This window comes from Lontra canadensis, unplaced genomic scaffold (assembly GCF_010015895.1).
Source record: "Lontra canadensis isolate GAN:19392208 unplaced genomic scaffold, GSC_riverotter_1.0 scaffold113, whole genome shotgun sequence".
Classification (NCBI taxonomy): domain Eukaryota; kingdom Metazoa; phylum Chordata; class Mammalia; order Carnivora; family Mustelidae; genus Lontra; species Lontra canadensis.
In genome coordinates this window covers 2,230,120-2,243,615 of record NW_022631107.1, presented here as the reverse complement: position 1 = coordinate 2,243,615, position 13,496 = coordinate 2,230,120, and the positions used below count along the sequence as shown (strand labels likewise).

At 45.2% G+C, this 13,496-nt stretch overlaps 1 protein-coding gene across 9 annotated transcripts in view; it reads left to right on the top strand.

The window, feature by feature from the left end:
- AOPEP (aminopeptidase O (putative)) overlaps nucleotides 1-13,496 on the top strand; it is a 335,338-nt gene that overhangs the window by 78,097 nt on the left and 243,745 nt on the right. For all 9 annotated transcript variants that reach the window (XR_004380638.1, XR_004380639.1, XM_032840547.1 and 6 more), the window contains one exon: nucleotides 1,847-2,092. Coding sequence is in view for 7 of the 9 variants with exons in the window: in XM_032840547.1 (XP_032696438.1) it covers nucleotides 1,847-2,092 (246 nt within the window). In the remaining 2 variants the exon portion in view is untranslated. The remainder of the gene's footprint in view (nucleotides 1-1,846; nucleotides 2,093-13,496) is intronic.

Here is a 13,496-nt window from a genome sequence, read left to right as displayed (position 1 = left end):
AGCCGTTCACGTCCAGAGAGAATTTAACTCACCTTTTCTCTTCAACAAATTGGCTTTTTTTGGGGAGAGAGAGTGTGAGCACTTGAGCTGGGGAGGGGAGAGGGGCAGAGGGAGAAGGAGAGAGAGAATCCCAAACAGGCCCCATGCCCAGTGCAACCCTGATATGACCCAAGCTGAAATTAAGAGCCAGGTGCTCAACAGACTGAGCCACGCAGTGCCCCTCAAACTGACTTTTTGTTATACCTCCAACTATTCTCTGACCTCTCTTGGCTGCAAGAAATAGTGGCCCCGTGATGCATTTCTAGATAGGCCCATGGAATGCCTCTTTGCGAAATTGTGCTTTGATAGAATTTAAACTTAAGCCTCAACTTTGTTCTGAAAATGCCTCCATACCTGCAGTCTCTCTGTTATTTCATGTGCTATGGAAGTTTTTTAGTAGAGTGTGAGCTTAAATTATTATCGCCCATTATACACCTATGTAAATATATTAGGTGGTTAACTCAATAAATGGCTTCGTGAGACCTTTGAGTCATGGGGTAGACATTTGCAACACTTTCAGTTAAATGTTTACCAGCAGGCACCTTGCCTCAACTTTCTCCATAAAGCAAGGGTATCAGTCCAGGGGTATTGGCTAGCATTCAATGTCAGTCATTACCATTGAATGGTCAGTTTATTACCATTTTTCTTACACTCACTGGGGGTGAAATGTCTCTGTGCTAGAAGCCATTGTTCTACACACCAGGCTGGGGGAGGGCAAAGCTAATCTCCATAGCTGTGTGGATCTCCTTGGGCAGTGCTGGCCTTGGATGAGTGAAAGGCACTTCAGAAAGCTGGAGAGGAGTTATTGTTATGGTGCGCCCCTCTTGGGACATGCCAACATTTTAAGGTTTTTCGTTATTCACTGTGCTGTGACTCCAACAAGCACTGGTAGTTAGAATTATAATTTGTAAATTAAAATTAGAGGGGCTTTCCATTGTGTTTGAATAAAGGATGTGTTAACAGGCCAAAAAAGAGGGTTCCCTTTGATGTGGGTTTCTGCTGGTAGATAAGTTCTCTGGAGGCCTATGAGTCAGGTTCTAGGAATTCTTGTTCAGCTCCGCCTTTGACAGAATAACTGGCGGCTCGGATGGTACAGGCTGGGCTCTGATCTGTTTCTTAAAAGGTTGGTTCAGTTCCATTTGTACCGAAAGAGCACTGGGAGAAGTGTCATTTCAAGAATGCCTCCGTATTATTCCCTAAGAACACAACTTCTGATGACCTTTAGTAAGAGCGCCTAGATAACTTTTTAGTAAAATGGGTTGTGTTCTTTTGAAAAGTTGAAACCTCTCCTGTCATTTGGTTCATTATTCTTCCTGAGTCCACATCTTTTATTCTAGGATATTCCAGAATGGGATCCCAAATTTGGCTTTGTACCATCCTTAATGTTCTGAGTTATGAATTGTTTCTGATTTGGAGATTTTTTTTTCCATGTGATATTTGAAAAGCACATTTCTGAGGGCAGAAATTTTACTTTTTATTTTCAGGAGGGGGTTGTTTTCGTTGTTTTTAGTATTGAAGGGTTTTCCCCTGTAATTCTAAAAATAAGTAGTAAAATCTACTTTCACTTAGCTTAGATTGAAGCTACTCAGAATTTCAGCACGTCAATAAGTATTTTGACCAATAGGTTTTCACTGCTGCACAGAAACAGACAAGCCAAGAATTCAGTTGAACTGCCTGGATTGTGAGCCCATGTGAGCCACTGTCTCTTAGAAGTTGTGCACATCTGCGAGAGTTGCTCACCTCAATGGCAACAAGAATAAACCTGATTTACCATACAGCGCATCTCTTTATTTCATGTCGTTCCCAGGTATGTTGGCATTTGTGGTCACGTGGAGTACCCCTGCCGCTTCCAGAATCCTTCTGCTACCACCCAGGAAATTATTCCTCATCGGGTCTTTGCCCCACTGTGCCTCCAAGGTGCCTGTCGAGAGACCCTCCTGCATCTGATCCCTCTTTGCCTCTCGGCAGCATACTCTGTCCTGGGAACACACCCGTTCTCCCGGCTGGACATCCTCATCGTTCCTGCCAACTTCCCAAGTCTGGGGATGGCCAGGTATGTTGTGCCATGACGGCACTTGGATTACATGCTTCGGAATTTCTTTGATGATTTTCTGCTTTCCCTGACCGCTGTCAGAGCTGCCATTTGACTAGGGTGGTCATGCTTGGACATCTCTTCGCTACCCTGAGAGGTGGTTTGTGTGTGGACTCCACCACATGGGAGGGAGCCGTTAGGTGTCATGGGCTCCATCAACTGCCTTGAAAATAAAAAGCTCGTGTTGTTGCCCGGATTGAAAACACATTGTGCCCGCAGAGTGATGTATGTTGGATCGTGGCTGATGAGTGGCTGGTTAGCTTAGGTGGTGAGAGCATAATGCTAATGAGCCCAAGGTCATAGCTCTGGGCAGAGTACACAACTTAGTTCCAGGGCCACAGGCTGCTCACCTAATCCTGACCAGCTGTCTCATCCATTCTCGCCATTGGTCACAAGGGCAATGACTTGAGAGCCCCTGTGTCAGAGAGACTGTGGATGGATCAGTGTAAATCCATCACCACTGCTGGAAAAACAGCTCAAAGCAGATGGCTTACTGGGTGGGGGGGGGGAGGTGAGAGGAGTCACTTGTCTTGCTACTATTTTTTAATATAATAAATGCATTAGTCTTACTGTGACCTCAGTTTGGCTCTCATGGAAGATCAAGACATGCAAGTTGAACCGTTCCCTCTATATTATTTTCATCTAAAACTCATTCGTTAATGCTGTTGTTCATTCAGTAATAGATACCTGCGTTTCCCCTCAGCATTTTACTTGTTATGTACTCAGGATTTTACTCAGTTATATTTCTGTTTGAAAATTTTAATCATTAACAGTGAATATGCTTGACTAAGGATAGGAAAAATAAGCTCATCAAAACATGTGACTTTAAGTTTTTCCCTATTAGTCAAGGAAATTCCTGCTGCCAGTTAATCTCCATGCTTTCGAACAGCTGTCATTTGTGGTGTTTTCCCTGAAAACTGCATACATTCTTCGTAAAACCCATGAGTAGAAAAGAACTGACCAGAACATTTGCTTTTGATCTTTACTACATACGTATGCTTTTTAAAGCTGGCTGGCTATTCTTAATCCTTGAGGAGGTCTGAGAAAGTCATTTAGGCTGATTTTTTATCCTGTATTTATGAAGATAATGGGAATGTAGAAACTAAGATAATTATATATATTTGGTAACGTACATCAATATTGTTTGGGATGTCTATAAATAGAATTTGTCTTAACAAGGGGGCTTCTTTGGTCCCTTTGAAGAGTCTGCTGGACTTAATTTAAGCCGAAATATTGGCGAAGAAAGGGTTGTTCATTAAATGTTTCTCATTTGTACCCAGTTTTGAGGGGCTGTGTTTATTTGGGAGTTTTTAACACTTGATGAGAGTCGTAGTTTTTCAGGGCATGTTTACTAAGAGTTCTAAGTTCTGACCTGAGGGAACCAGAGGCAGAGTATTTTTCATACAGAGGACCTCATTTTCTGTAGCTCCTTCCCGAGAGCAGTCTGCCAAAACCAGAATTTGTTGACCTGCGGGCCATTCTGCAAAGCCTCTCTTTGCAGCTTTGCGTGCCCAAGCAGGTAGGCAGTGGGTTTGCTGCTTTTTGAGATATTTAAAGTGACTTAAACATGCTTAACTCTGTATTTTGAAAGTAAGAAGCCTAAGAACCCTAAGGCCAAATGGTACTGGGCACCAATGTCAGAAAACATGGTGATAATAACTCAGCAGCAACAAGACTGCTTTTATGCTTAAAAACAGAAGAACCGTACATTTAAAAATTTGTGGTTGATTGTCAAATATCATTTTCCTCCCATTTTTTTCTTCCGTTTTAGACTGTGGAGTAGTCTGCCCTCGTCTAGATGTTTTCCTGGGCTTAGTTACTGTTCCCCGTATTTGAGCTGTGGAGGGGGATTGTGGTATCTTCCTCTGCAGAGGGGGGACTGTCGGGGGAGGGGGGAAGCACTCTGTTTTTCCTAACTCGGGCCTAAATTGATTCCACTTGCTTGGCTTGACTCTCGTGGGATCCCAACACCTTGAGCCACATGCGATTGAGTGGGGTTTATGACTCAGCTGGCTCCCGGGGCCCTGCTGCCTTATTTATGGTCAGGGTTTTGCTTAGGGTTCTGTAAAAGCAAAGCTGGAACAAAAAATGACAGTCTTGTAGGTCAGCTCTGTCCCCTAAACAGGAACAGAGAAATTCCAAGTCTGGTAGGAGCCATCCCAAAAGACCTCCATACTGAAACTTGTCATTGTTTTGTTCATTGTAATGCACTAGAGATCAAAGGATTTCTTGGTAGATTAAATGGTTCTTTGCCGAGCCCACATTTTATAAACATGTATGCAAGATCATAAATTCCATACCTCTGGACTTCTTTAGTGATTAGTTCTTAATCATAATGAATACCATTTTATACCAGTGTAGTATTCATTTTTGGTGAATGGCATTAAACATTCCCACATGAACTAAAGTGGGTAAATTATTAGTGACCATTTTGAAGAATTTTTTAAATTTTTGGATGACATCTGTAAAGATTTCACTGTATTTTAAATATTACACATCAGAGTTTGTATGGCTAAGCATAAAACTCTCCTCTCTCTTTGGAGCCCAATTCTGATATTTCAATAAAGTGGGGAGAAACACACTTGTATAATTTGAATGTATGATAATGACCAATCAGTTTATCAGAAGGTAAATGACAAAAAGACAGCGTTTTGGAACTTGGAATGCTTTTCCAACATGACAGTAACTAGACTATCTTTCAAGACTGCATGTTGTGGGTTTTGGTCACCTTTTTGTATAAGAGGAACCATGACTTATCAACCTCACCCTTCCTTTTTTAGTCACTGTTCCAGGGGAGAGATACTTTCATTCTGTTCTGATTCTGAGAAAAATCCCTAGTTTGGCTTTAAGACACTACCGACTAGTTCTAGTCTGTAATTTTCTCATTTAGTGCACGTAGGCTCTTTGTTTTTGTTTCGTTTTGTTTGTACCTTCCACGGAGGCCGAGTCTGCCATATAAGGAGCTGTGGAGTGTACCTTTTTTCAATTGAGTAATATGGTGTGGAGCCAAAGATATGAATGCATCTTATGTGAATCTCCAGAAGATATAGACACACTCTCTTCACGTTGGTATAATCAGCATTCTGCCATTTTCATTGTGTTCTTGTAGTTTCTCAGGTGTCTCAGCTAGGGATGGACGGGTAAGCCTCATTTCCCAGGTATTGAGAAATACATGAAAGGAGCTCATCATCATGCTTACGTTCTTTGTTATAATAATAATAATGTTAATGGAATAATATCCTGGAACCATATTTATGACAGTTGCTTAAAAATTAACACCTCAGTCTTACCTCTTTCGTGTTTATAATAAATGCTTTGCTTCGCCATTTGTCTTTCAGCAGCTTACAATTACATGTCACGGGGCATAATTAGGTTGGCAGAGCTACCTTGCTGACATCCAAATACATTCTTTTTTTTCCCTTCCTCTGTTTGAACTTCAAGAATCTCCTGCAAATCATTTCAGAGCGGTCTTATGTCTAGAGCACTGACTAAAAAAAAGCAGTGTTTTCTGTGACTCTACTTCCCAACTCTACCATTCACCGGTAGCTTCACCCCTGGTTCCACTTGGAAAATTGGGGGAAAAAAAAAAAAGTGGCAGCGTGGCAGACATTAGGCGACAGTTCTGCTTTGACTCGTTTTTCCACTGGTTTCATACCAGATTGTCTTGTTCGTCTGTTCATTGTTTGTTTCTTTATTCATCTATTTATCCGTCCAGTAAATTTCTATTAAGCCCATACTGTGTGTGCCAGGTAGGATTTAAGATGCCGAGTCTGCAGGGGAGAACAAGATTGATGTGATCTCTGTCAGCACGGAACTTGCGTACTAGTCAGGGGAGAGAATTGTGTACTTAAAAATCAGGAACTAAGATGTATGCTTTGAACAACAAAAACCAAGTCAGTGACAGAGTGGTTGTTAGGGTCTGGGGTGGTGGCGGGCAAAGGCTTCTTTAAAGAGTGGCAGGTACCGTGAGACTTGAAGAACAGAAAGGAGCCAGGCTCATGAACAATCTTGGGGAAAAGAGAACCCAGGCTGAGGGAGTTCAGGTCCAAAGGCCTCTAAGTGGGAACCCCTGAGATGGGCTAGAGGAGCAGAAAGAAGGGCAGCGTGGCTGGAGGGCAACGAGCTTTTAGCGTAGCTTTTCTTAGTTCCTTCCTTACACTCATTTTGGGTGCCAGGAGGTCCCACAGTCCCTCAGGTCTTAAGTCACTGAGCCACCTGTGCACCAGCACGAGGAGAGTGAGACATGGCAGCAGTTCAGCGAGGATTGGTGGTTCCAGGCCATCAGGTGTTATGGGGAGAGGGTCGCAAGAGAGGCTAAGTCTTTTCTCAGTTAGAGGACCAGTGGTGCCATACCATCTTGTGATTGGCTGGTGAGAACGTGCCTTGGCTTAGCAACTGCTGTCCTTGAGCAGAATTCGCTACTGCAGGAGCCTCAGAGCTCCTGGTGCAAAGACCAGCAGCTCTCCATTTGGGGAGCAGGGAGAAGGCAGGCCCAGGGCTCCATGTTTTCCTTCCCCGCTAGCGGCTGATGGATTCCTTCCCAGCTTTGCTGACATGGTGGGTCACGGGGAGGGAGGCAGTGTTTCTGTGATTGCTCATCCTAATTTTTAAGTTTCTCAAAGACTGAGCACAAATAGGATTGATAGGGAGCAGAGAGAAATCATCATCAATTACTTAAATACCGTCAGTGGGCTTCGCAGCGGAGAAAGACTGTGAAGCTCCCTATTATACATGGCTTGTTCTAAAAGATGTGATTGTGCAATAAAAGGCTTCTGGGTGCTTATACTAGTTCCTGACTGTTGTAGGCACAATTTTCTCAAGTACCTCAATTTGGGAATGAACGGTGTGCACATACACGCCCAAGAATGACCGTCACCAGCTTTCCCTCCGCCCCCTCATCCTGGGGTTAGACAGGGTGTTGTCCTGTTTATTCTTATCTCCCAGCCAATGTGTAATAGAATAAGCAAAACATAACATGCTGGTACAAAAGGCCTGTTGTTTGCAGCCTTCTAATTGTGCTCCTTTCTGCCGGGAAAGGAAGCAGTCATAAATTTCTGTCATTATCTTAAGTAGTAAGGTTTCACAGCTTTGGGAATTTTTCTGCGCTTGTTCTTTGTTGGCTTCTACGTGAATCTTTTGTTCCCCACCCCCAACAGACTGAAAATGCCATATTTTTAAACAGTCCTTTACTTTCGGGGGGCTGTGACTTCATGGTTTCAATGCAAGATGCAACCATAGTGATTCTCTCCTTTGGGAATCTGATTTGAGCCATGAACAAGTGTACCTTTCTCTTCGCAAGGGTTGCCAGCTCTCCTCTCTCTGATGTGCTAAGGATTTGGGGTGGGGGTGGGGAGTTGTCTACATGTGGGTTTTGTTTCTTTGTGATTGCTCTTTGTCTCCCAAACTCTCAAATTCTAAATTTCTTTCCGAATGGATTGTTTTCAGAAATATTTTGAAGGGGCATTTCGTTCTGCTGTTTTCAAGAGTAATTCTCCTCTGTTTTTACAAGTAGGTGGGGTGAATGATAGAAAGCAGCTCATACCATCCTTTTCTTTTTCCTGCAAGATTCTTGTTCTTTGTTTATTGGCACCCCTGCCACTGCCATAGTGATGAACACATGGGGCTGTAGTGAGGGCCATACCGGGAGGCTGAACTCACAAGCATCCCCTTTGTCACTTTGTTTGGGTTCATGTCTCCATTTTGGTTTTGGTCTCTATTTTTCTTCTTGGGAAAATTATCTGACTTATCTTACAGAGAAGGTTCTCGTGTGTCTCCTATCTTATAGAGAAGGTTCTTGTGTTTTTCTTTCTTTAAACAGAAACTAGTATTCCTAAGGTCATCTTCTTCTGGGACCCTGAGAGTCCCTGGCTTTAGTTTTGACAATACCAGTTTATACTAAGCGAGGCAGGTAGGGCGAAGGTGGACGTATGCTCCATTCTTTGTGGTGCAGGGGCAGTAGGGTCTATGATGTCCCCACATAACGTAGAGCCAGCAACACGGAGAAAGATGTAGAAGGGCCTCATCCTAGGATGGCTCTTGGTATCTGGGGTTCAGACTTAAGCGAGTGTTTTCTGTAACCCTCTCTGAGGTTTATGTGTTTACTTCAGGGTCTGTCCATGGAAATCATAGTGTCATGGAGTCTACATGAAGATCAGCATTCACCACGGGCTCATTAGGAGGCAGCCACAGAATCTGGGTACCAGGCAAATTCTTGGATCACATGAATATGCTGGGGCCAGGTTCCATCTCTCTCTCTATTCTGTTGGAACAACAGCAGAGTGAACTCACAGCTTTTGGCTTAGCCATAATCTTCTTCTTGCCATCTAACAGCTGCGCTGCTTGTCAGACCCAGAAGTAGCATTTTATCATCATTACGCCATGATTCCTCACGCTCTGAAAGATTATGCTTAAGTGTTTTGTTTTCTTTGAACTCTTCTCCACACACATAGACTGACAGTCCTACCTTCACAGAACACTGCTGGGGCCATCCTTCAAGAGAATTTGTCAGGCCTTTGAAAGGCCTTCCTGAAGCAATCATCCCTCTGCCTACATTTGTAATCTTCTTCTCTCCATAGGCCCCTAATCTCTTCCAGCCCTTGAGCCTGAGATGGCCAGTCGGCACTACCTTTCCCTTTTTCCATTGCAAAGAAAAGCCTTTTATTTCCCCCCCTCCCACTTATTTCTCCACAGAAGCATTATTACTGAGTAGAACATCCACTCCGTGGGTGAGAAAGAACAATGGAATTCAATGTGCAAAGTTGCCTGAGTTGGAATATTCCCAATCTTGTGGGTTCTCACTCTTCAGGCCACTACGCAGAGGGAGAAAATGCTACCAGCTTCTGGACCGTGTTATGTATATACGTGGGCACGGAGCTGTGTACGTATTTCTTTGAAGGCTAGACTCCTTTGGGGGAAAACGCCAACTCTGGAAATAGTCCTCAAGCAAGGTACAGCGTATGAATAGCTCTGCTCGGTGGAAACATTGCCTCTGTTGTATCACATCCCATATGCACCTGGAACCCACTGACATCTGAGCCACAGAGGCCTGTGGGCATAAAGTGGATGAGAAATTGCCTTGTCACTTGACCCCACCTCTGAAATGTAACTGGAAGAGGGTAGCAGCTACATTTTGTTAAAAAGTAATGCTCACCTTAAAAGGCCGTAGATGTGAGGAAGCGCACCTCAAAAAAATGGATTACTTTTTAAGAAATTGATTACTTTGTGGGATTTGCAGGTATAATGCAAAAGTTCACCCTAACTTAACCCGAGTGGAGCTCAGAGGAGAACATGTTCTATTTCTTGGTTAACTAACCATGCTATTTATAGAGGTGACTCCTCAGAAAGTCTAGACATTGTTCCGGGAAGACAGAATGCCAAATCTGCCCTTCACTTTCCCAGTTAGCTTGCTGAAAATAACCACCTCCCCTTCTCAGCATAAAATGGAAATCTTAGAATTCCCTTTCAGGAGAGTGTGAATGATACTAGGGCTCCCCGGCTAGGACTTGGGGTGGGCGAGGAGGAGAGGGTGCTCTTGTGATCCTGGGGACCCACTCCCGGCCTTTGCTCCCTAGAGGCCAGCTTGATGAGTTGTGGGGACTGTGGTTGGCAGATCCTTATTTTTGAGGCGGTCTCCTCTCAGAAGAGACCCTGAGGACCTACTCTGAGAGTGAGCCAGCTGCAGTTTCTGGCTTTTACCACACATGTGCCATTTCTGAATGTGCTATGGAAAGCTGGCAGTTGGAAAGGGCTGGATAGGCAAAGCCAAGAATTCATTCGGTAGACGCGTATCAGTGGGCAGGTGTGATGAGTGCTGATGATTCTGTGGCTGCAAGGAAATAGGAGACCTTTAGTCTGAATTATGGTTTTCTGCAGCAGGTTCCAAGGAAGACTAGTTTTGTGGAATGTTAATAATGTGGGAAAAGGAACTGTGACTTAATTAATTCAGGAAATTAATGGATTAAACAGAGTTAAAATGGAGTCTTTGCTGGAGAACTTCTAAGAAAGCCTTTAATATCCTTATTATCCTGATTTAATATCCTGGTGTATATGTGCCTTTTGAGGACAGGGCCGGAAGAAGGTGCACTATTCCTCTGTATGCCATGTCCAGGGATCCCCCCTTGGTAGTGTGGCTTCCATGGGACCATCATGGTCTCGAAGAAACCAATCCCTAAAACAAACTTTGAGAAATGATTCTATTCCAAAATAGCCTGGAGTCTGCTGTACAGCCGACCGTGGAGTCCACCTTTCATGGTATCAGTGTTACTTGAAGGGCTGTCATGTGTCAGGCCTGGCAAGGGCCTACCTTTATCACAGTGAGGAAGGTGAGCCCACAGTGCAGGAGGCGCCACGTTTTTCTGATTATACATCTCTTTTTGAACAGTAACCCCTTCCAGATAGTTCTACGCGTTCATAAGTTGTATACATTTAGTACAGTGTTAATATCCTGGGCACACTACAAAATACACACAAAAATAGAAATTTAGAAGGATGAGAAAAAATATTTTTTAAAGAACATGTTGAATGTTATGTTGAACAGGGGTGGAGGTGATTGAATTTCATTTGGCAATTTTGAGAGAGAGAGAGAGAACATGAATGGAAGGGGCAGAGGGAGAAGGAGAGAGAGACTCTCAAGCAGATGCCTCACCAAGCCCAGAGCCTAACACAGGGCTCGATCCCATGAGCCCAAGATCACAACCTGAGCTGAAACCAAGAGTCGAACATGGAATCAACTGTGCCACCAAGGCACCCGGAGGGGGAAAAAAAATTTAAGAATTTCTACCTCTTCTTATACCCCAATGGATGTGCTAGAACCCAGGGATCCCTTGAACCTGTGTCCCACTGTGGAGACTCTGATTCAGTGGGTGAGCAGCAGGATCTTGGTGTCTGCAATGTTAACATTTCCATGCCGGAGCTTCTGCTCAGGTGTTAGAGGGCAGTGTGTTTGGTGGTGGAGGGCGCACCTCTGAACGGGTTAACTATCTTCCTGGGGACTCTCAGACTCTGTACCCTGCCATCTTCTCTCAGGTGAGACTGTCAGATTGAGGAAAGAGGTTGGTGTGGAAGCTCCGTGGTGATGCTTCTTGCTTATCTGTTACTCTGAAGGAAGATGTGTTCCTGAAGGGCTGGGCCCAGTGACAGGCCGGGACCCCAGGCAAGTTTTCCTCCCTGGCCGTTTTCTCCTTTGAAAAAGTAAGGGGCTGGGGCGCCTGGGTGGCTCAGTGGGTTAGAGCCTCTGCTTTCGGCTCAGGTCATGATCCCAGGGTCCTGGGATCGAGCCCCGCATCGGGCTCTCTGCTCAGCGGGGAGCCTGCTTCTTCCTCTCTCTCTGCCTGCCTCTCTGCCTACTTGTGATCTCTGTCTGTCAAATAAATAAATAAAATCTTAAAAAAAAAAAAAAAAGAAAAGAAAAAGTAAGGGGCTGATTTGGAATTGCCTGTGAGTGTCTTAGAGCTTTAACATTCTTTGATTTAATTAAGCTGAGTTTTTATGTTGAACAGGGGTGGAGGTGATTCAATTTCATTTGGCAATTTACATCCACGTATATTTTCTTTTTGATGTAAGGGCTAGTTAGATCATAAGCCTGGGATTTTCTTGTACTCCTTGGGCAGTGTACTCCGCCCAGGCAGTGGGCGTTTAAATTTTAGGCCCGCAAGCAGAAGGTTCAGAAGGGGCCTCTCTTCCTCCTGGTTAATTGCAAAATAAACAGATCTCAAGGGCAAGGGCCCCTTCCTTTCATAATAACCGCCTCTGCTCAGTGCCCCATCCATGCAAAACAGCATTTCCAAATACCACATCGAGAGCATGCTCCGTGGATGAAGGCCTTCATCCTCCAGCCTAGCCATTCCCAGCCAACACCCCCTCCCCTTGCCCCCTCGGAAATGGCAGCTAACTTGGCCCCCCACCCCCCACCCCCCACCCCCGTTTTTAGCCTCCAGATACCTCCATTTGCAAGCTAATAAGTTGCACGTACATATGTTTGAACAGTTGTCAGGCTTGTCTGCCGCTCAGACTGTGCCTTGGTTTAAAAGAAACAACAGAGAGCCCAAAGGAGGGCACGGATGAAGATATTTTAGTTGTACCTGCAGGTGGTGTTGTTTTGACCTTGACAGTCAGTTTTAAACGACCTGTCAAGCACCTTTGTGTGCTCCTGGGCACACCCATCTGGAAGATATTATATCCTCTAAGCTTTATCTGCCCCTGCAGGCAGGCACCAGGTCCCTGGATTTTGTTTTCATCGTTGGAGGGTTAATGCATGCATGGCAGGAGCTCGAGGGGGCCCAGCTACAAGCGCTGTTTTCATTTAATTCTGATTTCTCTTCTCCCTGGGCCTAACCCTCCCTGCCCTCAGGCCCTTCCCACCACCACCCCCTCCATCCCCTCCAGACTCCCTCCATCCCCCAATCAACCTTCTCTGCTCTCTCACCCCTCTGTTTGCCTTCAAACCATTTCTTCCTGGCTTTGATATCTTCTTGCAGAGCTGTAAGCAATCAGGAAATTATGGGCCCCAGAGCTCAGCAGGGCACATTGCCTGGTAGGGGGCTCAGGCCCCAGGCCACCGTAGAAAACCGGGCCCAGAAAGCCTGCCAGCCTCCAGTACCCTCCCGCCCAGCCCCTTGCCCCTTCTGGTAACCAGTTTCCCTGGGGTAGGGGGCGGGAACACCTCCTCAGCCTCAGTGCTGTCTGGGGAGAGAGGTTTGGGAATGATTTTGACCTTACCTATGTGGTCCAGGGTCACCTCTGTTGCAGCTGTTTGAAATTTATCTTTTTCGAGCTTGAGTGTCCCCTCTGCTTTCTAAGCCATACATGGTGGTGCTGGAAAGTTGGAGTGAGAAGAGTGAATGGACAAACGCAAGGAGTCCTTTGGGTTCAGCCAGTGCCAGGATAGTTCAGATTCTTCGAGAATAGAGATGATGGCTCTTCACTTTCAAGTTATTCGAGGATACAGATGAGGGATTTACAGGCAGTGCCTCTTCCTTGGCATCCATGTCTAAGGCCCCGAGTTGCTGAAGGAAGTCTGTTCTGTGTTTCTAAAAGAAGAGATGATAGAGAAGGTGCTTGTTCTCGTGACCAAATGTATATCTTACACTGGTAAGACTTCCTTCAAGGTCTGAAAGAAATAGGCCCAGATCTAGCGACTTACCGACATTGCCACGAGCGCCTGTGTTCACAGAGGTGGCTGGAGGAAGCAGGGGAGGGAGTCTCAACTGAGATCTGACTCAGGATCCAAGAGGAGACCAGTGCTTGTCAGCCTGTCCTCCTCAGACCCCGGGAACCTTCCCAGGCCATGGCAGTGCATCACACTGTCTCCCTCCTGGGGATGCACGCCACGCACACTTCCCGCACACTGCCACAGGGGCATCTGTTT